General features: G+C 35.0%; 1 protein-coding gene across 1 annotated transcript; it reads left to right on the top strand.

Annotated features, from left to right (window-relative positions):
- The first annotated feature begins 2,603 nt into the window (after nt 1–2,603).
- LOC127800220 (protein MKS1-like) lies at nt 2,604–3,525 on the top strand. The gene has a single exon (XM_052334710.1). It carries the CDS (start codon nt 2,747–2,749, stop codon nt 3,260–3,262), a length of 516 nt encoding a protein of 171 aa, XP_052190670.1. The 5' UTR covers nt 2,604–2,746; the 3' UTR covers nt 3,263–3,525.
- The last annotated feature ends 23,063 nt before the right edge of the window (nt 3,526–26,588 follow it).

Here is a 26,588-nt window from a genome sequence, read left to right as displayed (position 1 = left end):
AAAACAAAGAAAGAGAGAAACTCACCATCATATCCATCGCCAACATTATAACAGCACAATCTTATGATTTGTTACTATCTAGGGAATTCAAGTTTTTTTTCTCACGCATATATATGTCTTAGATCCAAAATTTCATTTTTACCATTTTAATTTAATTAGATGATCTAAACAAATATCTATATAACAAGCAATTCAAAGTAACACAAATCACGAACTAAACAAGGTAGTTGCACATAATTAAAGGATAGCAATTTAAATACGTTATGTTTTTCAAAATGACAAGAAGTCACAAAATTAGACCTCAAAAGTTTTCGCACACAATGAATTAATACAAATCGTAGAGGCAATCCAAAATAACTACCACTCATACCATGAGATGTTTAATCAAATGCCTTTCCTTTCCCCTTACTGGTACCCAAGTCTCCTGGCATCTTGTTTAGTGACTGAGGATTCAAAAAAATATCAAGGAAGGGCCTGAGAGTAATTTTGCAAAACTTGGAGGGACCTAGGTTACAATTTTCAAAAAAAACATATTGTGATATATATGATAACATTAATTTCAATTTATTGCGATGGGATTCCTTCCTGAAAGGACTGGCACCGAAACCGATGGATGGTAGAAGCAAAGGTGATAGTATTTATAATATCCTGAATTTTGAAGAAAAATAAAAATCTCTAGAGACCTGGAAGAGTATTTTAGATCTTTCTAAAGTGTATAATAGTAATTATTGCGATCCCTTCCGGAACATTTTCATATATAATTTCCTCAAATAATAAAAAGGATAAAGAGTGTTATTTATTTATTTTTATTTTATTTTATTATTTTTTTTAAAAAAAAACCCTTGAATCCATTTTCATTTCATCCCAATTCAATTGCAGTGTTAGCAGTGGGAATGAATTGGGGAGGAGACTTTGAATTTGACTTGAGAGACAGACAGCCGAAGAAACGCCCTTCAAAGATGACCCAACTGCCAAATCATTCACATCTCTCGTCATTGAACCCCAACTGCCACCTTTGTAAACTACTCTTTTGGATCCTTCCTTGCTCTTCCACGTCTCTAATTCCCCCTTTTCTATTCTTGGGAACCTTCCTGCTGTGTTTCACCTTCACCACCACCCCCGCCACCGCCACCAAGGGGAGATGATGAGATAAAAAATAAAAAACATAAAAGGAAACCCGTTAACTATAATTTTACAAAAGGTGAAATTCGTGTGATTAGCAGTTAGTTGAGAAAGGGATGCATCAAGCACCAAGCAAGAGCCAGAGGTTCAAGGAGCTCAAGATCGGATGATCTACATCCCATCAAAAAAGGAAACAAACAAGACAAGTATAAGGAATAACACAAACCTAAACAAGGCTAAAACCCAAAAAGACCCAACAAATTAAGGCTTTTAACACATATAAAACAAAACCCTTAAAACAATATCAAAAACAATATATGGGGAACAAATTAACTAACCCCAATTACAACCAGTCTCCCTCCTCTTTCTCTCTAAATTTCGTAGGGCAGAATGGATCATCATCGTCATGACTTCCCTTTCCCCGTTTGATCTAAAGCTCAACCTCTACCTTGGAGAAAAAACCAACATTGCCTGCATCTTAATTACTTCAAAGAGCCCTAATTAAACACCGTTTCTCACTAGTTGCCATTGTTTTCCTTTATCTTCTCTTCCCTTGAACCATCACATCTTGCCCCAATCTATTCAAAAATAAAGGATAAATCCCTAAGAAACCACATGGTCAAAATAGGAGATCTAAAAGGCAAGAGCTAAAATGATGAAAGAAAGAAACAAAGGCAGATGAGCAGTCTAGAAGGCGTAAAAAGCAAGCATCACGATTGATTGGAAAACAATTCGAGGCCAAATCTCTGGCCAAAAATGACTATAGATAAGTGGAAAAGAACGAAGAAGACCAAATGCAAATCCCATTACTGTCGAAAAATCAATCGATATCACAAATGACAAAACCAACTGATGACCAATAATGGCAGGCCCGACCGGAGACTCTTAAGTAGGCTAGCAATGACAAACCCTTACTTAGAAAACTTAGAGACAGCATGTCGGTATTATTTTTTTTAAAGTCATTTTTATACCACTAGACTAGAGCTTTTATTGCAAATGATATAAACCATAAAAAATGGCAACGCAATTTACCCTTTTAAATATTTAAACAAAATGCTATATATCATTTCCATTGTGTGTAATTTTATATACAAAAAAGAAAGCATTAAACTTTCATTATAATAACTTATATAGCAATAAAAAAAATCAATACTACATTATTTGATAAAATTTTATCATGCAACACGAGGCTTACATCACCCAGTTGCAAATCTTCCTTACACATGACACCTTCCTTCCCTCTCCAATATCTTAGACAAATTCAAAACCCATAACACTACGAAACCGGCGCAACCCCTCAAAATATTCATAAAGATACACAAGTTGCCGACATATCCTCGAATGCATTCATATTGAAATAATATATATTAATTGCTTTCTTGCTCCAATTAGTTTGATCCCTCTGCTCCATTGACTTACACTGCATTATTAAATAAAGTCGGGTGTATCAAGTCATATATATATTTTCCAGGTCTCCCCTAGCAATTGTATCCTTCCACCACCACCATTGCCAACAGCTCCATCTCCTTCCTCAATTCTCCTTATCCGGCTGAGAAGGTTATGCCGCTCAGACATATATTACCTACCACTATACCACAATTCTGGTAAGCTTTTTCCAATTCTCATGGAGTACCAGGCCGGAAAGCCGCTGAAAGTACGTAAAGACTCACACAAGATCAGGAAACCGCAGGCGGCCGCGGCGCCCCACCACCGACCGCCGGTGGTTATATACACAGTCTCTCCGAAGGTGATCCACGCAAACCCTAGTGAGTTCATGACGCTGGTCCAGCGCCTCACCGGCTCGTCTTCCGATGCTTCCTCTTCATCTTCTTCGTTTCCGGGGAACAGTACCGGTGCAATGTCACCGGAGAAGAAGAACCCGGCAGGTAGAGACGTGAACGTGGATGAATTCATAGACTTAAGCACAAGAATGGGGAAGACTGGTATTTTATCGGCTGGTCCTGGTGCTCTTCCATCCATACCATCAAACTTGTTTTCTTCACCGACTCATCAGCCCAACTCCATGAATTTCTTCCATGATTTGAGCCCTTTCTTGCAAGGCAGCAAGAACTTTATGAAGAGTACTTTCATGCCAACTTCAGCTTCAAACGTTTTCAACAATTTCTATGACTTCAATTAGCCCTTTCTCTGGCCGTCTTCCTGTGGTGAGGATGATTCAAATGGGGAGTAAATGTTTTTTTTTTTTTTTTAATTTAGAAATTGTCCCGCATTACGTTATTTTTATATAAAAATTCTGTATGAATATCACTTTTGTTCTTTATTGGTTAGGTTATATAGTTTAGGGTTTTGGTTGGGATTTTTCTTTCTTGATGTTTTCGGGCAACTAAACTGACTAGTCATGAGAGGAGGCAATCTGTCTCACATATCGTTCTCATCTGTGAACTGCTCGTGACTTCTTCTTAATTATTTGCACGTTAATACTTGTGGCATTTAATTTGAACTGACCTAGTAATTGAAGAATTTCATTTCTTGTTGATTTCCTTCTCTTTCGGGCTCACTAATTTTTGCAAATCTTTCTGGACACTTGGAATATTTAAAAAGGGCTTCTTACTTATAATCGTCCTATACTTAAATCAAAGGGTAGAATTGCATTAGCTACCTAACATAAAACTTGCTTGATTAAATGTCAGCTGAAAGGCTAATACTTTTTGTGACCTCGACTGCTCATCTCGGTTTCAAAGCCTCACCAGGTGTCTCCACTATTTTTAGTCTTCATCTTAGGCCACCTCTATTCATCTTAGCACCTTCTAGTACCAAGGTTGGCCTCTATTCTAGCCCCTTTTCGAGGCCTTGTTCCAAAGTCCAACAACTCTTTGAGCCCTTGTTCCATGTACAAACCTCCACCCACAAATAATTTTATAACATGTTGTTATGAGTCAGATCTAATAACTCAAAACTCAGCCCTGAGATCCTAAAATAGATCTCCATTACCATCCTATCCCAACTCCAACATAGTAGCAAAACAGGTGAGCCCAAGCCAACAATCTATGATGGGAGATTGATGATTTTGTTAGTTTATAGTCCTAGTAGGTATATATATAGCACCTCCCATTCGTCCCTTTTCTGTCCTAATAATCCTAGGGTTTGCCCTTATTGCTATCTTTGTGGTAACCATTGCCTCTCCTCAAAGGTGCATCAATAATTTTGGTCAGTTAACCTTCTTCAAGGTTTTTAATTATTTTTACATAGCCCTCTTCATAGACTAATGTCCATGGCTCTTAGACAGCCAATGAAATAATCTACGAGTATAGATGGAGTTCTCTTGTTATAATAATATCATTTCTATATATATTTATTGGTTTCTTGCATTCAGAGACTACTTGCAACTTCATGCATGCTATGTGTTGCTTCTGGAGTCGCTGAAGGCGAAGGATGGACTCTTAATGTGTTGAACTCTTTTATCTGTTCCAATTGTCTTATTTGGGTGCTAATTTGGTTTTGGCTCTATTTTGTTGTTCCCCTTTTATTTGTTTATGTTGATTGTTAAGGTTTATATACTTGTTTTAATATTTTACAATGAATATTATTGTAGTTGTGATTAATATCCCTTGAAGGATGGATGTAGATATATGTTATCTCTTCCAAGTCTATGAATGGTGCTTGGACTTGGGATTATATATTAAGCATGTTAATGCCGATATAAATTATTTTCTTTTATGCAAAATTATATGAATGTTTGTTGACCCATCACATTTTATATCTAAAAATTAATTAATATTAAATAGTAGAGGCCATTATTAAGATTCAATGAACAAACTGTCATGCTCTCTCTCTCTCTCTCTCTCTTTCTCTCTCTCTCTCTCTCTCTCTCTCTCTCTCTCTCTCTCACTCACTCACTCACTCATTAATATTAAAATAGTAAAGTCCATTATTAAGATTCAATGAACAAACTATCATGCTCTCTCTCTCTCTCTCGACATATAATTATAATCCAATGTTGGCTGTGTTGGCACAACTCATAGAAGCTAGCAAAGTCAAATGAAAAGATCAAAGCGTTTGTATATTTATTTACTTTGATGGTAACATGTTGTGGAGTGGTTACGTTTTGTGGAAAAATCAGATCCAGAAAACGTTGAAAATTGGAGATTAATTCATTTTGTATATCAGTTCGTGGCACTGCAAGTGCAAATTAAGATGTAAATTGTCAAAAATTGAAACAACAGCTAGACGTTGGTTAGGATATGCATCACTGCCAAAGATAATCATCCTTGGAATCCATCCTTCCATGCTTGTCTAAAAAATGCCGTAATGATCATATTTTTTTTTTATATAATAGTAATATCATGTGAAAAATACATACGGTACGGATCAGGTTTTAGAATAATTATAAAAATTATTTTTTTTATTTGAAAAAATACAATAAATATCCTTAAGATTTAATATTATGTTAGAATTTCTCCCTTACTGTTAATTAATTATAGTTGAACATTTTAAAATAACTAAAATACCCTTATATTTAAAGACTCTTGCTCTCTCTCTTCTTAAGTTTCTCCTTGATTTATCTCTCTATTGGTTGACAATAATAGCAATGCCTCTAGGATAAGAAAGGAATGAAAATGCCTTTTTATTCTGATTGGAATGTAAGAGGAAATCTGATATAAAAAAATTTGTTGAGTTTGATTTTGAGAATGTTTTGATGATGCAAATTTAATGCAAAACTTTAATGAACATTTGGGAATGTTTTAAGATTGTTTAAATTAAAAGCTAAACTTTAATCAAGCTCAATATAGGATTATTCTTAATATATTATTCTAGGGTTTCAAAGGTCAACCTAAATGTCTATAGCACACAAATTAAATCAAATGGCTTGTGGCACTTAGAGTATACTTGAATGACTTAAGATGATGTCTTAAGTATTCAAATATAAGTTAATCAAGTAACACCCAGAGTAAAATTAGATTATGAATACTACTCTAGGAGACAACATTACTCAAGGTTTAAAGAAAAAATGTTTCAAATACACACTTGATGTTTAAGTGACAAACATCAAGTCCTTGAGTAAATTAATGTATCCTTTTAAGTATGAATATTCAAGAAAAGATGATCATGACTCTTGAGTTTTGAAAAGTCATTTAAAAGTTCTTCAAATAAGTTCAAATTAACTATTTGTTAAACATTTGACCGACTTAAAAATATAGTGTTTGTTACTTGGTAAGTAAATCATTCAAGTGTTTGAAGGATGTAGAACTAGTCAATCTAGTATTGAGTGACTACTACTCCAGTATTTAATGTTAAGAAATCAAGTTTTGAAAAATCAATAATCAAAACTATCAAAGATTACAAAACATAAGGTTGTTAATTGAGTAAGATTACTCATTAATCAAAGGTTGTCAATCGAGTAAGATTACTCATTAATTGATTAACACACCTTTCACTTCAATTAATGGCGAAGTCAGGACCTTGGGTCAGGGGTAGAAGTCTCAAGTCTGTACGCTAAATTTTTTTAACATTACTCAATTGTCCCCTATCTTTTTTAATTTAGATGGGCAAACGTTAAATGACATAATAATTTATATGCACAATATCAAGGGGGCTAAGGTAATTTTAGAAGTTGAGGGGGGATAATTGCTGCCTTCAAACATATGTAGTTCCGCCCCTGTCTCCAGTTATAAAGCTCAATGTTAATCAAGTATATGTGATAGAGAAATTTAGTTGTAACTAACTTTCAAACATTACTTGAGTATTCAATATTATTAATCAAGTAAAATATTTTCTAGGTTTAAGGTTAATTGAGTAAGGAAAGATTTTAGTTGAGTAACAAGTGCCGCACTTGACTAACTTATCCTTTCAATCGAGTAAAATCAGAATATTTAAAGGAAATAATTGATTATACACTTTGTTGTACTCAGTATGTGATGGAAAAATGACAAATCTTAGTACTTATGTCATTAATCGACTACGAAGAATTATTAGTCCAGTAAACTTAGTCCTTAGTCGAGTAAACAAGGATCTCACTCGAGTAATAATTCATAACCAAAATATCAAGTTTCTGTACTTGAGCATTTAATTAACTAAGAGGTTAATATTTAATCAAGTAACATCTACCTTAGTCGAGTAAGTAAAAAGTTTAATTGAGTAATAAATACAAGATAGAATGTTAAGTCTCTATACTCGAATTATTAATCGAGTAATTGAGAGAAACTTTTAGTTAAGTAATGATACTCCTTACTCAGATATCATAATTGATTAATCGAGTAAGAGTTTGAAGTTACAATTGGTTGAACAAGTTAATCAACTAAGAAAAAAATATTATTCAAATAACTATATACTTAATTAAGTAACTAAGTGTATTAGTCGAATAAAAATTATTGGAGAGAGAGAGTCTTTGTATTTGAATTATTAATCAACTAAGTAAAAGATGTAGTCGAGTAATGTCTAATTTTAATTTACTAACTATTAAGCTTACTCGAGTAATTGCATATTTTACTCGAGTAATATCAAATTTTACTCAACTAATGTTATGCTAAAATTTGACAAACTAACCATTATAGAGCATTAAATGCGTGCAATTTTGACTATTTTAGATATTTTAGTTTCATTTCATTTAATGCATTCTATTCATTCTCTCACATATTTGACTAGAAACTTGTAATTTAAATGATATATTAATCACTATTTAGCAAAGAAAGAAAGAATGTTTCTGGAAAAATTCAAGTACGTGTTTTTACCCATTAGACAATAAGCCATCAACATTGAAGAGGGAAAAGCTATAAAAGACAGAGAAGACTCAAGACATATGAGACACTAACTTGAATAATTTCAGTACCATTCTCAAGCCAAGAAAGCTTTCAAAGCATACATTTTCTATTCACTGTAAATTAGAGAAAGAGTGTTCTTATTTTTTACATCCTTCTAGTCTTTTATTTCTTTGTAAGAAGCCATTTTTTATTTGAGTGTCATATTGTGTAAGCTTATCTGAGTGATCCAATTATATCTCTCTTTAGTTTGTTTAAGCTGTAAAGGTTTGTGTTTGATCCATTGAAAAACACCTTATAAAGGTTCCTAACTGTTTTTTTGTAAAATCTGTGTAAGAGATTCTAGCTTAGCCTGACAAAAGCTTACAATTAATAAACTATTGAAAAATTCTTAGTGAGGAGATAAGGTAATGGAGTAAACCAAGTTGTGCCGAACTACTATAAATTTCGTGTGCTACATTGTTTATTCTGATACTATAAATTTGGTAGTGGAGTAAACCAGGTAGTGGAGTAAAATCTGTTTATTTTAGCTCTTGCATTTGATCTTCATATTTCAAACACTTTCATTTTATATGTATAACATTATTTTCAAAACTTTAAAAGAAGTTTAAAATAACTTTTGTATAATTTTTTTCATTAAACTGAAAAAGTATTGAAAGACCCAATCCACTCCTCTCTTAGATGTACACTGCTAAATTTTCAGAATTGATTGCATTTCCATACTATAACTAAAGACTTATGTTTAGTAAAACTAAAAACATGCAGGATTCTATAAAACATGGAGCAACATGAGGAACATGGAGCAAAATAGTTTGAAACTGTACATCACTTTACCAACAACCTAGACTTAATCTAATAAGTTTAAAATTTTGCAAATTTAACACTCCCTTAAACTTGTTTTTGAAACATCTTTGAAACTACATCGAGCATAGTCTTCAAGTTTTAAAACTAATTTGAAGTAAATTTGGGTTATGTACCCGGACAGATCCGCCCATAACGGGTTCGGATCCAGTACCAGATCCAAAACAGGTTTTGAATTTGCAATCGTTATATGCGGTTACAGAAAAAACTACCAACAACAGTTGAACCCCTTCCTTCATGGAGGAAGTGGACAGTCTTATTAGACTACTACGAAAAAAATCTCTCTAAGATCCTTCTTCAGACGTGTGAAAACTCTCCGTGTGTGTGAGGCATTTAAGTTGTGGAAACAAACGATTTCCACCATGATTTCGTTTCATACTAGTGATTCAACTTGTTGATTCTATTCGTTGTGCAACCAGGTAAGTCTAGTTTAATATTTCGTTTTGTTTCATTATTTCTAACATTGGTATCAGAGCAATTCTGGTTGAGATATCAATTTTTTTTTTTTTTTTTTTGTATATACACTGAATGAATGCATTAGTTTACACAAAGTATTTTTTATACGAAGAACTTGTTGTGTATGTATGTATATACAAAATTAAAGAAATGAAATACCGAAGATTCGGTGAAGAATGAGTCTGTCAGTCATCTTCTTCGTGAGGATGACTGCTGCCACTTTTGTGATGACTGCAACCACCATCGACTGTCTGTCTCTCTTCATCTTTTCCTTGCGGCTTCATGTCTGCAAGTAGTAGAAATGTTGACAGAGAAGAACGGAGGTGTCGCTGCAAGTGATGGAGAAGATGATGGTGGCTGCTGTATAGTGAACCAGAGAATGGGCTTGCTGCTAGAGTTTAACTCTTCTAACAAAAAATGTACTCTTTGAAAATGTCTTAATAGTAAAAAATTGTGGCTTTTTTTATTAAAGTTTTCTTTATTCCTCTATTTACATTGAAATGAGTATTCAAATGCAAATGAAATTAGAGTGAAATGAAAATTTTAGATTCTTGATTTGTGTGAAAGGTCATCTTTCCAATTAAGGGCATGTTTGACAAGTTATTAAATTGATATTGAAATTCAAATTAAAATTAGAATTGAAATAAAAAATTTGAAATGTAAATCTGTGGCCTTGAAATCTGCAAAAGTGTGTTTTTTTTTATTTAAGGCCTTGTTTGATTGTTTTTCAATTTGATAAATATTTATTATTATTAGTTAACAATAAAATAAAATAAATATTATTATTAGTTAATAATAAATACTTTATTGTGGCATTTGTTTTGAGGTTATTAGTTAACCATAACTGGATAGCATACATTTTGTTTTGTATAAAATTGTTTAAATAATTTGTTTGTCAAATTCTTATTTTGTCATTTTTCCCTTTAATTCGTTTATAGGGAAATGACACGAGTGCGAACCCTAAGAATCATTTGAACTGCTGCCTAAAGAGTCCAAGTTATGGAAATGAAAAGGCAGCTAGATGACTATCGGATAATGGAATGGCAAAATATACGTGAGCACATCATCACTATGTGTGACATGATGCAAGAACTTATATTTGCTGGCTGTAGGGGGTTATGAACTAAAAAAGCACAATATTAATCTTTGCTTACCATGTTGTTTCCATATGACAAGGAATTAATAGCTAGTATTCGGGAATATAGTCATCTAAGTTTTTATGGGACATTGTGTTTCTTCTTAAATGCATATAGAAGAAGAGAAATTGTAATGGCTTTATATTCAAGTAGCTTACCAATTGATATTGTTAGTGATATTGTTAGTGATATTGCTCAAAGGACTCCTAGAGTCATTTTCAGTGATGTCATTCATGCAATTCCTCGTATGACTAGAATTATTGAGTAATATGTTGCTCAATCCATGTATCTAGTTTGTTTTATTTTTGTAGCAAATTTCTAAACTATGTGTTTATTATTTTATTTTATGAAATGAATTATGTTAATTATTTAATCTTTATGATTAAATGTGCATGTCTTAATGTTAATTATTTAATCTTTGTGATTAAATATGTTTCAATAATTCCTTATTAAGTGGAATTTAATGTTCTCAAAATTTGTTTTTAGGGTAAAGAAAAATAAAATTTTCAATAGTTGGACAATTGGAATATGGGTGATGATTGGGAACATAGTGAACTTTTGACCCTGTATCCAATTGAATATTTATTGTTAATTTTATTTAGTAAATGTGTGTAAGGCATAGCATTAATGAAATAAATCTTGTATAGATTATCCTTGACAATGGCTTCTTTAAAGAATATAATTGTTGATTTGCTAAGAGACTAAAAATTGAATGAGGATAATTATGAAATTTGGAGTATGAAAATCCAATATGTCATTGAGGAACAAGAGTCAATAGAAGCTCTAAGTCAAGCAATGGTGGAACCTGCTAAAGGAACCATTGCACAACATAGGAGGGATAGAGAGGCTTACAACCCTAGAAGAAAAAGAACTCCACTGCTCGCATTGCGTTGCTTAGCAGTATGGAGAATGATGTTATGCGAGAATTCAAAAAGTATAAACTAGTGCATGAAATGTGGAATGCTCTTAAAGAGCAGTTTGGGGTGACTTCAGTTGCGAAGGTAAGGCAACTAACTATCAATTTTGATACCAACAAAAAAGGCCCAAACTATAACATGAGGCAACATCTTCGAGAGATGACCATTATGGTCAATGAACTCAAAGATGCTGGTGTGAACCTCACTGATAAATAGCAAGTGCAAGCTATTATCAGATCCCTACCCCACAACTAAGAGCATATGAAAATTTACCTTACTCATAACGTGAACTTACAATGGTCGATGCTTCACGCCATTTGGAGTTAGAGGAGGACTGCATTAAGGCCTCTAGACCTAATACTGATGTCTATATGATGGCATCTAACTCCAAAGGCACTCCCAAGTTTAAGCGTAAGTTTCCTTACAAAGGAAATAAAGGGAATAATGTCCCAAAGAAAGGCAAAGGTGCTCATTTTGAAAAATCTAAGAGTCACCATGGAAAGGGTAAGGGATCAGCTCACAATCCCTCCAAAAAGAAAAACATGGCGAATGTAAAGTGTTATAATTGTGGCAATAAGGGATACTTTGCACATGATTGCAATGAACCAAAAAAGGTACATACCCTAAATGTATTTTTAAATGCTATATATGTTTTGAGTTTAATACTCTTGACTGAATCTAATCCTTCGTGGATTGTTGATTCAGGAGCCACAGACCATGTAGCAAGAGACAGAAGTTCCTTCGTGGAATATCGTCGAATACCACGTGGAACTAAGTGGATCTATGTGGGAAACAATACAAGAGTTGAAGTTAAAGGCATTGGCACTTGCAAGTTGTGTATGCATGGTGGTCAAACCTGGTATTTATATGATGTATTGTTTGCACCAGAAATTCGACGAAATCTTGTTTCTGTACTTGTTCTTCTTAATTATGGCTTTGTTATGTATTTCCATGACACGATGTTTGAACTATTTTTAAATTCAATATATTATGGTTGTGGTAATTTCTAAAATGGTTTAATTGTACTTGATGTAGATTATGCTTCATGTAGCAAATTACAAAGTATTAGTTTTTCCCTCATTACTTCTTCTAGAAATTCGCATGAAGAAGAAAATATAGGGCATGCAAGATTAGGCCATATAGGACAACATAGATTGGATAGATTAACAAAAGAAGGCTTATTAAGCCAAGTTGTAAAAGTGAATCTACCAACTTGTGAAAGTTGTCTGGCAGGAAAAATGGAAGAAAACCATTTGGAAAAGCAATTAGAGCTGACTATCCATTGCATTTAATTCACTCCGACATATGTGGTCCAATAAATGTTGGGGCCAGGCATGGAGGTGTTTATTTCATTACTTTCATTGATGACTATACTCATTTTGGCTTTATCTATTTGATTTCTCACAAGTCAGAAGCTTTAGAGTGCTTCAAAAGATATTTGAACTTAGTAGAAAATCAATTAGACAAAAAAGTTAAAGCATTAAGAACCGATAGGGGTCGCGAATATTTGTCTGAACAATTTAAATTATTGTGTGATGAAAAAGAAATTGAGAGACAATTGACCATTCCATATACTCCACAACAAAATGGTGTTGCAGAAAGAAGAAATAAAACTCTTCTAGAAATAGTTAGGTCAATGATGGCAGGGGTAAAATTGTCAATCACCTATTGGGGTGATACATTGTTAACAGTTGCCTATCTACTCAATTTAGTACCCTCCAAATCTGTATCTTCTACCCCATATGAGTTATGAACTGGAAGGAAACCTAATCTAACTCATTTGAGACCTTGGGGATGTGCAGCCTATGTTCATGATCCTTCCCACAAACATGGAAGTTGGGTCCAAGAGGAAAAAAGAGTATATTTGTAAGATACTCAGCACACTCAAAGGGATACGTTTTTATTGGTGATTAGGCAAGTGGGAGTGTTATTGAGTTTGAATCTCAGGATGTTTTTTTCTTAGAAAATGAGTTTCCTAACAGGGGAGAGATAAATCAAAATTTGTCTATTTATGAAATTGAGGATCAGGATGATTCCATTATTCAAAATCGTTTAGTACATTTACCTGAAAATGTACCTAGGGAATCTAATCCAAGTGGGAGCGAGACGAGAGTTCCTGAATTTGTTTCACATGAACCTCAAATTAGAAAAAGTAGTCGTGGACACATACCTCAACGTCGTTTCGATGTTGAAAGTGAAGCTTTTCTAATTGCCCCACAAGATGAGGAAGAACCTAATTCTTTCGAAGAGACTCTTTCTGGACCTACTAAAGAAAAATGGCAAAAGGCAATTGAAGAAGAAATTGACTTAATGAAATCAAACCAAGTTTAGACATTGGTTGATCTTCCAAAAGATCGCAAGGCTATTGGAAATAAATGGGTTCTGAAAATCAAGCGTAAAGCTGATAAATCCATTGAGAGATATAAGGCATGTCTAGTAGCCAAAGGATATACTCAACAAGAAGGAGTTAACTATGAAGAAATGTTTTCTCTTGTTGTAAGATTTACCTTTATATGCCTTATCCTAACAATAGTAGCCAGTTTAGATTTGGAATTACATCAAATGAATGTAAAAACGGTATTTCTAAATGGCAAACTAGAAGAGGAAATTTATATGGAACAACCCAAAGGTTTCATAAAAGAGGGTCAAGAGCACAAAGTGTGTAGACTCATGAGATCCATTTATGGATTGAAACAATCTTCCAAACAGTGGTACTTAAGGTTTCATCAATTGATTATCTCGTGTGATTTTCAAATGACTAATGAGGACCACTGTGTGTATGTCAAAAGATCTAACTATAAGTTTGTAATCTTATCTCTTTATATCTATGAAATACTTTTGGCTAGGAATGATAAGGAGTATCTTTGAGTATCAAAGAATGGTTGTCCTCCAATTTCAAGATGAAGTACTTAGGCGAAGCAACATATATTCTTGGTGTTAAAATTAAGAGAGATCATTTAAAGAAATTGTTAGCTCTTTCTCAAGAGCCATATATTCGAAAGATTCTTGAACGTTTTCATATGCAAGATTGCAAGCTTGTAGATACTCCAATTGCTAAAGGCAAAGGTTTAACTAGAAAGATGTGTCCTAAAACTCCACAAGAAAGAAAACAAATGACTAGAGTTCCTTATTCTAATGCTGTGGGTAGTCTTATGTATGCTATGATGTGCACAAGACCAGATATTTGCCATGCAGTTGGCATGGTGAGTAGATATTAGACAAACCCAGACCAACCCCATTGGAAATTTGTAAAAATGATAATGAGGTACCTGAATGGTACAATGGATTATTCCCTCCGTTATCAAGGAAAGGATTTGTACCTTGAGGGATATACTGATGCTAATTGGGGAGGAGATCTAGATGAAAGAAAATCTACCTCTGGATATGCTTTTCTACTTGGTAATGGAGCTATCTCTTGGAGTAGCAAGAAACAAACTTGTGTAGCTTTGTCTACCATGGAAGTTGAGTTTGTAGCATTATCAGTTGCAGTACAAGAAGCTGTTTGGTTGAAGAGGTTTCTGAACCACTTGGGAATTGTGAATGATTTCTCGAATTCTGTTATTGTGAATTGCGATAGTCAAGCTGTAATAGCATTCACTAGGGATCCCAAATATCATTCGAAGACCAAACATATTAACACATGATATAATTTTGTGAGAGATATTGTTGCACAGAATGAGGTGCACTTGGAGTATATCTCTACGCACAAAATGATAGCGGATCCATTCATAAAACCTATTCCAAGAGATTTATTCTAGAGTCATGTTAAATCCTTGGGAATGCGTAGATGTTAAATGTATTTTTTTTGTTTTTCATGAACATTGATATATAATATTTTCCCAATTTATGTCAATAAATGATTTGTGTTTATTAATGTCAATTGTGTTTAATACACAAATTTATAATGCCTACACATATACACAATGCTTCCTGCATAATGCTAAGTGCAATGCTTTGTGCATATTGCTGAGTGCAATAATTAAAGGTATGTCAGACAGATGGTTGGCTTTCTCACACAAACAACCACATCTATGACTAAGTGGTATATAGGTGAAAGATAAGTCTTAAGCATATCACAAAGGCAAGCTAATGAGAGCTTAAGCTTAAAACAAAATCACCTTGATGAGTTATCAATATGAGATTATAAAGGATAATCAAAAGGTGAAGATTCGCTTCTCACCTTACCTGTCTAAGAATGCCAAGTAGGAGTTCTGCTTAATAGATATATGAAAAGTAGAGTTGTGGACTCAAGTTAGATACTGAGTGTATCTGAACTATCACCTGTATGGTATTTATATAAAATGAGATATACGCTCCACAGGGAAAGGAGAATAATACCGTAGCACGTGTTTCATACCATGTGTGCAAAGTTCGACCAAAAATAGGGTAACAAAAGATATGGATCTCTTTTTTTAGTTGTGTCAGACCCTCGAGGTCATAAGGATCTCGAAAAACACCCTTTGACCTTTAACTGTTTTTCTTGAAATTATGATTCGGTATAGCTATCTTAGAATGCTACCAAAGACCATGTATGATTCGGTTGGACGAATCATATCTAGAAAAGCGATTGAATTATGATGGAAGGATTACAGGAAGAAAATTACAAGAAGAAAGAAAGATCTATTTGAGTGTCACATTTGGATGTATTCATGGGTCGACTAATTATAATCATTCGTTGAATTATAATTATGAATACAGATTTTATTAAAAAGTGATAAATCAAATTGAGATCTAAATATGAATAAATGTGACTTTATAGTTCTGAGGTATAGCATACAGACTCTACTTGAATTATGGAGCTATTGTATATACCTAACAGTTGTATAGCAACAAGCTCTTGGGAAAAGAGTATGCTGGTCGCACGACCTATTTGTCTGTATGGGACACATAGAGAAACGAGAGTATATGGGTATGTGAACCCATTATGTGCGAGTGGGAGATGAAGTAAATCTAGGTTATGTACCCGGATAGATCCACCCATAACGGGTTCGAATCTAGTACCAAATCCAGAACGAGTTCTGGATCTGCAACCGCTATGTGCGGTTGCAAAAGAAACTGCCAACGGTAATTGAACCCCTTTCTTCATGGAGGAAATGGATAGTCTTATCAGACTACGAAACAAATCTCTCTAAGATCCTTCTTCGGACGTGTGAAAACTCTCCATGTGTGTGAGGCATTTAGGTTGTGGAAACAAACAATTTCCACTATAGTTTCGTTTCATACCAGTGATTCAACCTATTGATCTTATTCGTTGTGCAACCAGGTAAGTCTGGTTTAATGTTTCATTTTGTTTCGTTATTTCTAACATAATTTTTAACGGCTTTGTTAAAATATCAACTACTTGACTCACTGAACAACAATATTCAAGTTGAATTTCCTTATTTTTCACCAATTCTCGAATGAAGTGATACTTAATGCAATGGGCTTACCTCTGCTATGAAATACTGGATTTTTAGCTAATGCAATTGCAAACTTATTATCACATATAATTTTTCTAGGGACTCGCTACTCATACTTTGGTTCTTCCAACATTCTTCTAAGCCAAATTGCATAACATAATCCAGAGGCTGCTGCCATATACTCAAGTTATGTTGTTGACAATACAACCACCTATTGCTTTTTTTATAACCAAGGGAACACTCCTACACTCCTATTCCAAGATAAAAAAAAACATACCCAAAAGTACTTTTCCAAGCCTGCACATCACCTACCTAATCATTGTTTGTATATTTTACTAAATTGAATTCAATAGAGTAGGAATAAAAAATTCCATAGTTCTAGTGCCACAAAATCTACTTTGCATCCTACAAGTGTAATTGGCAAGGTTTCTCCGTGAAACAACAAAAAAATTCAACTCCATAAAGAATATTTAGTCTTATAGAGGTTAAGTATCGAAGACTTCTTACTATGCTCTTGTAATAAGTGGAATTTACCAATTCTTTACTTCTTTTTTAACAAACGTTCTATAACTAGAGTCTTGATTGGAGAAGCTAACTCCATTTTGAATTTTTTAACAATCTACTGCACTTCAACTCATAAGAAATAAGACATTAGTCCCATGTTTTTCATCTTGAATTGATGAGTTATTGTCTCCCTAAATTTAGCAACCATTGTCTTGCAATTTCTTGTAAATATCAAGTGATCAACATAGAGACATACAATCAACAAATCACCATTACAATTTAACTTGATATATAGTGTATGCTCATGATGACACTTTTTAAACCCATCTTGTTGCATATATGTGTTTATTCACATGTACCAAGCATGAGATGCTTATTTCAACCCGTATAGAGCTTTCTTTAATTGATAGACTTTAGTGTCACATCTTTCTCCACATAGTCAGGCAGTTGTTTCGCATACACTTATTCTTCAAGGTTGCCATTTAAAAATGTTGCTTTGACATCTGTTTGATAGATTTTCCACCTGTTTTATGTTGTAAGTGCTATAATCATCTAAATGGTGTCCATTCTTGCAATTGGTGCAAATACTTTGAAATAACCTATACCTAGCTTTTACTTGTAGCCTTTCACCACCAATCTAGCCTTGAGCCTATCCACTTGACCATCAATGTTGTATTTAGTTTTGTACACCCATTAGACCCCAATCAACTTGTTAGATTTTTAAGCAAAGAAATGGAGAGTAATATGTGCTGGAAGAAACCAGAACATCTTCTATTTCACATTCATAAAATTATATACTAGTACAAATTACACTTTCAACAGTCAACAATTGCTCTTAACTAATAAAGAGACTCTGACTTCTAAATTTCAACTAACTTTAAGCTGAACCATGTATTCAGCTCAAAAACTTTACATGCTGAAAATCTAAGAAACATCTTCCTTAATTTCTATTATAGCCAGATGATCAAAACAAAGCAAAAATAAAATATTCATCAAAAGAACAAGTCTATAGAAGATTAGAGAACCAGTAACAATGTCACTATTCTCAACACTCTTCCTTGACATTATTATTAGAAACACCAAGCAATTTTCTTAGTTTTTTAAACCTTGCTTTGGGTAAGGCTTTAGTCATTATATCTTTAATGTGATCCTCAAAATTACAGTGAATCAAGTCAACTTCTTTTTATTTCTCTACCTCTCTAACAAAGTGATATTTTATCTTTATGCGCTTGGTCTTCCCATGAAATACTAGGTTCTTAGGCATGGCTACAGCAAAATTGTTATCATAGTATATCTTAGTATCTCCTCTGTGCTTATGTTTTAAACTAGTTAGAATCTTTTTTACCCATATTGCTTGATTAACGGCAACAATAACAGTAATATACTATGCCTCTACTATTGATTGAGTTACCGTGTTTTGCTTCTTGGAGTTCCAGCTGAAGAAACTTGATCCAAGAGAAAAAAACATATCCAGATGTGCTCTTTGAGTCGTCATATGAGCCTCCCCAGTCACTGTCAGTGTACCTAACTAGGTTTGGATTTTTTGACTCCTTACACAAAATACCTAGGTTTATAGTCCCTTTGATGTATCTCAGCACACATTTAGCTACCTTGAAGTGTAACTCACTAGGACTTTCAATAAATCTTAACAATAAATTAGTGGCATATAAGATATCAGGTCTAGTAGTTGTTAGATACAACAAGCAACCAATTAAACTCCTATAAACAGTTGCATCTATCTTCATAGCACCATCATTCTTGTCCAACTTCTCATTTTGAGCTTGAGGAGTACTAATAGATTTACAATTCTCTATAGAGAATTTATTCAAAATATCTTTTAAATATTTCCTTTGGCATATAAAAATTCCACCTTCAAATTTCATAATCTCCATGCAAAGAAAATAATACATCTTGTCGAGATCTGTCATTTCAAAAACATTTTGCATCTCAACACTAAATTCTTCCACCAGTTTGTAATTGTTACCTGTGACTACGAGGTCATCAACATAAAGAGAAATGATCATGAGATCATAATCACGTGGTCAACTTATCAATAGTATGATTATCCCAACCTTTGGAAACTAATATAGCGAGCATCCATTAATAATACTCAAACTCTCGTTCTATTTTGCACACATAATTTGTTAGTTCCAATAATGGCAAATATATCCCAAGAGATGGGGTGAATTGAGATACGTATAAATTTTATTCTTTTATAAACACTGATTTTTGAAAGTACACTATGTTTCAAAATATAGGATGTATGTTTCGAAATAAACCTTTCTATTTTTGCAAATTTTGAAATATATGATATATGTTTCGAAATATACCTTTTTGTTTTATAAGTTTCAAAATATACAGTATATGTTTCAAAATATACCTTTCTGTTTCAAAATCTTTTAGCTTGTATTTCGAAATAACAACTTTGAAATATGTAGTTTTCTTGAGAAAGAGTATACCGAAGAATGTTTGAGATCAATGCTTGATATCAATAGTATGTGTATAAATACTTGTGCTAAAAAAAAAATATTTGTTTTAATCTTTGAGAACGATTCCCTTTAAAAGTTTGAGCAATGAGTAATAAGCAAAACAATAAATCAAGTGAACACAAGATTTATAGTGGCTCAGCATCCCGCCTACTCCACTACCTTCAAGTTTTCCCACTTGAAGGATTTTCAATCCCAACACTATCAATCAAGATAAACAAGGGTTTTACCAAGGTTCACCCTAAAACCTTTACATACAATGAGTTTTTAAGGCTAAACTCAAACCTCTCGACTATTGATAAAAATAACGGATTTAAATCTTACATCCCAAACAATTTGAAACTGTTGTGCCCCAATAATCGGAGGGAAGAAGTCCAAGCATTGCGGGGAAGGTTGGAAGCAGCTGGGGAAGGGTCCTTTTAGTTCACCCTAAAACCTTTACATACAATGAGTTTTAAGGCTAAACTCAAACCTCTCAACTATTGATAAAAATAACGGATTTAAATCTTACATCCCAAACAATTTGAAACTGTTGTGCCCCAATAATCGGAGGGAAAAAGTCCAAGCATTGTGGGGAAGGTTGGAAGCAGCTGGGGAAGGGTCCTTCAGAAGGACCCTTCGGAATGACCCTTTGAAAACGCCATGTGTCCTCTGCTCGATCTCTATAAAAGGCCAGGTCCAATTCTCAAAAAGAGATCCAGACATCGGTATTCCTCCCCCACTTTCCTAAGAAATTTAGCCTCATTTCCTTTCCTCGCGATTATTTTCCTTTCGTTACTGACTTAACCATCGGAGGGTCTTCGCGGTAGGAAAATCCCACGAGCCTTCTAACCCTTGTATGTCCCCTACAGTTCCTTCGGAAGCACCGCACCATTCCTTTGGAAGGATTTCTTGCACGAGAAGAGGGAGACCCTTTGAAAGACTTCAAGGACACCAAGTTCTTGGGAACATTCATCATGTTCCTTTGGAAGGACCTCCTGCAAGAGAAAACCAATGTCCTTTGGAAGATCCCGCTGAGACAAAGTTCCTAAGAAGGCCAAGATCATTCCAGAGGAATCACCGCCACTAGTGCATCACAAATTTCCTTCGAAAGCTTCCTTTGGAAGGAGATTTTCTAAGACTCTTGGAAGCCTCCTACAATAGAAGACCCTTGGCCATCTAAGAGACCCCCACTTGTACGACACCAACCATTCAGGAGGGAGCTTCGGGAATATCCTTCGAAAGGACCACGCCGCAAGACCGTTGCCCACTCAACTTTCGCTTGTCAGAAGCAAGCCTTCGCGAAATCCCTTCTGAAGAGTCCTTCAGAAGGAATCATTTGGGAACATCAGTTTACTAAACCATCGCCAACTCGATTGGAGCCTATTGCGAGCCAGCCTTCGGAAGGACCCTTCGGAAGCATCCTTCGGAAGGAACCCTTCGGAAGCCCACCTAATCTTGCATCCAATCTTTGATCAAATCTCGAGGCCGATGACATTCACGAGCATCCCACTCCTAGAAATTCTAATTGTTGTATTTTGGAAACAACATAAACAATAACTTCTTACCAATGGTTGTACCAACCTCTTACTAAATCTTTAGACAAGAAGCGACAAAGGAGTAAATGCACCACTTGAATTCACTTGCTCTTCCTTTTCACATGCAATGCACAAGATTGATTGAGGATAAATAGCTTGATGCTTCAATAAATGCTTTTGTTCTTCTCTTTCTAGTCTCTATCTTTAATCAATTGCTATTTATATAAAGGCATAAAATTTTGGCTGAATCTAGCCGTTAAAGACAAGTTTTTCATGAAGATTGAGGACATGTTTCGAAACACAGCAAATGAGGTTTCGAAACATCCCAATTTGCACTAAGGTTTCGAAACATGTACCCCATGTTTAGAAATCTCTGACCATACAGCTGGTCCAGCAAATTGGGATAACATTTAATGAAAAGGAAAAAGTCTTACCTACCAAGATTTACAAAGATTACCTTTTTAAATTTGAAATTACTTTCACAAGAACGGTTCTAACAGCTTGAGAAGCTTTTAGATACAAAAGATAAGTTTCCATAAAAATGTATTTCAAATTTTCTTTAATCTGGTGTCAGAAACGATAAAAGTTTCGAAACATGAGATGCAAGTTTCGAAACATGAGTATTTAAAAAAGCATTATAAGACATTTCGAAGCATACTTATCAAGTTTCGAAACATAACTAAAAGAAACATATATTTCGAAACATAACTAACAATGTTTCAAAACATTTTACACAAACTTTAGAATTTTCAAACTTTGAATATTCGAGCCAAAACTATACATGCATGTTTCAAAATCAACCAAGCTTATTTCAAAATATGAGATTAACGTATTTGATTTTTCATTCTAAGATTCGTTTTTCATCAAATACATTTACTCATTAATCAATAAATATGATACAACATAATTTACATACATTCACTTTTCACCGGTAAGGGATGTAGCTCTGCACACATAGGACGGTTGGGTAGAGTTAGGAATGTGTCATCGATTGTATGGTTAGGATTGTATTCCTAGTACGAGGTGCGTTCATTTAGAAATTTGAACTCTAAGTATGGTTGTTGTGCAAGGAGATGAGTGCTAAGGAAGGGAAGTTGCCAGTTCAGGGGCAGAAGCATGGCCAGTTAGCGTCTGGAACTGAAAGGAGGTCTCAAGGTAGCATGTGTGACTGCCTGTGGTGAGCTACAATAGAAAATTCTGAGTAAAGTGCATCACACCTTATATACGGTACCCCTAGTAGTTGTCGGGCATAGCAAGATCCTCGGGTTGTGTGTCAGTGGTCATGAGTGATCTTAGAAGATTGGGTTTGAAAGAAGAGACTGCTCACGAATTTCAAGGATGAAATTCCGTTAAGGGGGTAGACTGTAATACCCCAAAATTTTGGCGATAAATAATAATTATTAAATTTTGATATTTGAGGTGATTATTGAGTATTTGAAGATTTAAGGGAAAATATTTATTTATGTTGTTTTGAGGGAATGAGCAAATATTTGGTAAAATTGTGGTACAAGTGCAATTATTAATTTGTGGTGTAAGTGGGGTTCCAGAATTTATGGGGGCTTAGGTGCAATTTCGAAAAGTGGGCTAGAGGATTCTTTAAAATTAATTGAAGGCATATATTAAATAAGGAAGTGGCTGGCGCGAGTGGCACACGCGCCAGTAGGAACAGCCAATCACAGATCGAGGCTAGCGTGCACTGGAAGGAATTTTGCTGAATTTTCTCAATATAAGGGGGCCCAAAACGACGTCGTTTCGTGGGGAGTACGGTGACTGCACCACTCATCCAACAATTAGCAACATTATTTATCAAAATAAGGGTGAGGTGTTTATACTCACCAGAGTGCGAGTGTACGTGTAGCACAATTTAATTTCTAGAAGAGTCCAGGTCGATTCATTAGGTGTCTATGGAAGAAAATAATTATACCAGAAATAGTGGAATTTTCGGATTTGAAAATAGTTTGTTTGAATAGTCTAAGATTTGCAAGATGAAGTAAACTATTATGAATGTAAGGAGTCTTGAGTCAAAGCAATTCAATGCCAATCCCATGACTTCCCCATAGATAGATAGATTCTAGAAACATAGATCTCAATTAATTTGAGGTTCTGTTATTAGAATGCATACCAAGATCATGATGATTCTAGATCTAGCAATCTCCATACATAATATGAGAGATTCTAAGTTAAGCAATGACCATAAATTGAGATGAAGTAATATACAGAAACAAATAACTCATTTGGATTTGGATGGGGTAGCACTTCCAATTCTAGTAACCTCCATACATGATATAGAGACTATAAGTGAGGCTTATGCTCTAATACAAATCCAAAGATTCAATGAACGCACCATACTCAAATCAAATCAGATTTTTGTTAATGCATTTGAAGTTCGACTATTTTGGAGAGTCTATGGCATTAGACACTGTCCGCCTTGACCCAAGGATTAGTTTAGCCACACATCTTCATTATTGCATACAAAAATTGAAAGGAAAAGAAAACACAAAAACAGAATAGTAATTTGTAATACTTAAATGATCAAACTTAAATAGCAAGAAATTAAGGTTGCTAGAAATTTAAATGCAAGAATGAAGTTGCATAATGTAAAGTTCAAGAGGTGAAGTTGCATGAATCAAAAAGATAAGATCATTCTGTTTTATTGAAATTGAAAATATACAATGCAAATGAAAAGATACAGCACCTTATGTAGAATGTAAATGGTAATAGTAAACAAGTATTCTTCTTAGTAGCAAAATGAGAACATTAATACAAAAAGGAAACAACAACACAAGGTAGTGTCAAGTAAAAATCTCTAAACAACATGAATAAGAACAAGGAAAACTGATGGAAGTATGGTAACGAAATTCTTTTGGAAGTAACAAGTAACAGAAAATGACAATGATTGGAGCGAGACCCAAATGGCAACGATTACCGAGCACTCCCTCTGTCTGGAAGAACACAGAATATATAGACTCGTGAATATAGGTCTCTGAAAGTTCTCTGACAATGATCCCTTGCCTATTCCTCTGAAAATTCTTTGCACCCATCCTTTCTTTCAAAACACAACATGGATGAAATTTGTAGAATAATGCAGCCCATCACTGGTTACAGAATTTGAAATTAGAAACCACATGTTGCTGGCAAGACTTCTTTGAAAAAGGCTTCATGAGGTGTGCAAATGTAATTTGCTTGGAATTATTTTTCGTGTGGATCCGGATGTATAATGTGATATCCGGATGAGACTCTTGAATCTTCTCTCTTGCATCCGGATATGTTGCGTGATATCCAGATGTGTTGATTTGGTATCCGGATAGCTTGAAATGGATCCGGATATACTTCTTTGGACTTCATTCTTGTATCCGGATATGCTGCGAGATATCCGGATGTGCTTCAATGATATCCAAATAGGTTGCTCTGAATCCGAATAAATCTTACAGTTGCTTCTTCTTGGATCCGGATGCGTGGTGTGACATCCGGGTGTGTTTCTTGCATTCGGATGGCTTTCAAGATATCCGACTATCCTTCATTTTATTCCTCAATTTGAATGCAACACGTTCAATTCCAATAATTCCTCTCAAAACAAATATAAATACCAATTTATCACATTTATTTGATAGTAAAAGAATAAGAATATGATAAAATGTGGTATATTTACTCATTAATCATGCGGCAAGCGCTAATGGCACCATGTGGCGGCCGTTGGGCCGCCTATTCGCCTTGGACACCGAGCTACTTCGTTTTTGCTATTTTAAGGCCAAATTTTAGCCATTTTAAAGGCATGAAGGAGAAGAGAAATTAGAGGGAGAAAGAGAGGCACAAATAGCTCTGAAAGGAAGAAGAAAAGAGGAAAATTAGGAAAAAAAATAGAGAATTTTGGGATTATTCGATGTTTAAAGTAGATAGGTAAATTGGTAAAATTATTGAAAGCATTGTATGTCTAAATTACGGATTTTTCATGGTTAAATTATGTATTTTACACGGTTAAATTGGATTATATTGGGCTATATTTTTATTATTCTCAATAAAATGTATTACTTCGTAATGGGAGTGCAGGAGAAGCGAGAATCGACTGTTTGCAGGCAAGTTCCGAACCCTCTCTTCATACTCTTCAATCCCTATGCAAGTTTCTGTCGTTTTACATGTTTTATTCCCTCCCTTGCTGTGATTCGGTTCCGCGTATTAATTGTGTAACTACGTGTGGCAACCATTTTATGATTTATACATTATTTCTTGTTAACCAACATGGGGCTTTGTAACTAGGGGCAGAGCCAGCAATATTTTTTAGTGAGGGCAAAATTTATTAAGGAAAAATTTTAAAATATATATATAATAATATAAATATACAAAAAATTAACATAATTTAATCAACACCTTAATTTTAAAAATGAAAAAAAAAAACTTTTTTGAGACAAAAATTGGTGAGGCCTTACTGCTCACTGATTAAGCGAGAGGGAGAGAGAGCTGGAGTCGGAGAGGCAGGCAGCGTCCAGCTCCAGCGAGCAATCAGCGACAGAGGGCCGGAGACTTGAGAGGCGAGCCGGCGAGGGCGAGGCCGAGGTGGTGACGCCAACGAATGATGGAGCCAGAGGCCCGAAGAGAGGCAGCAGCTAGCAAGCAAGAGTGACTGACGGTGATGGACTGAGCGAGGCGAGCGAGAGCGACCGTAGACCGAGGAGGCGAGGGGAGGGAAAGCGAAGCAAGTCAGTGACCTCACCTCAGCGATGGTCGAATGGTCCGAGTCGCCGGACGGAGGCCGGAGTGAGTGAGAGTGATAGAGGGGAAGTCCGCAACCGGCAGCTAGTAAGAGTGAGAGAGGGAGAAGGGTAGGGGGCAGGCGGCGGGAGCTTGAGCGAGAGAAGAATTGAGGAAGGGTTTTGATTTTCTACCCAGGCCTGAGTGTAGGCCAAATCAATGGTGGGCCTACATTGGCTCCACCCCTGTTTGTAACGCCCCTACTTTCTTGGGAATGATGTCGAACCCATTTGGGGTAGGTTCTTAGAGAGTCGATTGGGGTTGTGGGTACCCTCTGGTGTGAGTTTTTGTAATCGGGAGGAGGTAAAGATTGGTTTATGTGAGTTTAAGGGTGGGAAGTACAAAGCTACTGACTGTCTACCGTTGAGTCATGGTAGTCGATGGCTGGATGTATGGGACTAGTTTTCGGCTGTTACAATAAACTATAGACAAGTCAGGGGAGTTGGTACTACTAGTCACCCATCTTGATTTTGTAAATATCACAGTACTGTTGTGACACATAGGGATTGGGTTGCATTCACTAGGGGACATGACTTGTGTGTGTTGGGGAGTGTGCGCATTGGCATGACCCGATTGGCTTGTTGAGTGTCGACTAGGGTATAATAGGTGAGCATATGCATTTAGAACATTTTGTCTGTGTGAGTTCCTATGTAGGCGTAACATGGCCTGATACTTGGCTTATGCTATAGAAGCCATTGCATTACTTATGTGTTGCATTGCATGGTTTT

Source organism: Diospyros lotus, chromosome 4, assembly GCF_014633365.1.
Source record: "Diospyros lotus cultivar Yz01 chromosome 4, ASM1463336v1, whole genome shotgun sequence".
NCBI lineage: Eukaryota > Viridiplantae > Streptophyta > Magnoliopsida > Ericales > Ebenaceae > Diospyros > Diospyros lotus.
Note: the sequence above shows the minus strand (reverse complement) of the source record. Positions and strands in the feature narration are given on the sequence as shown.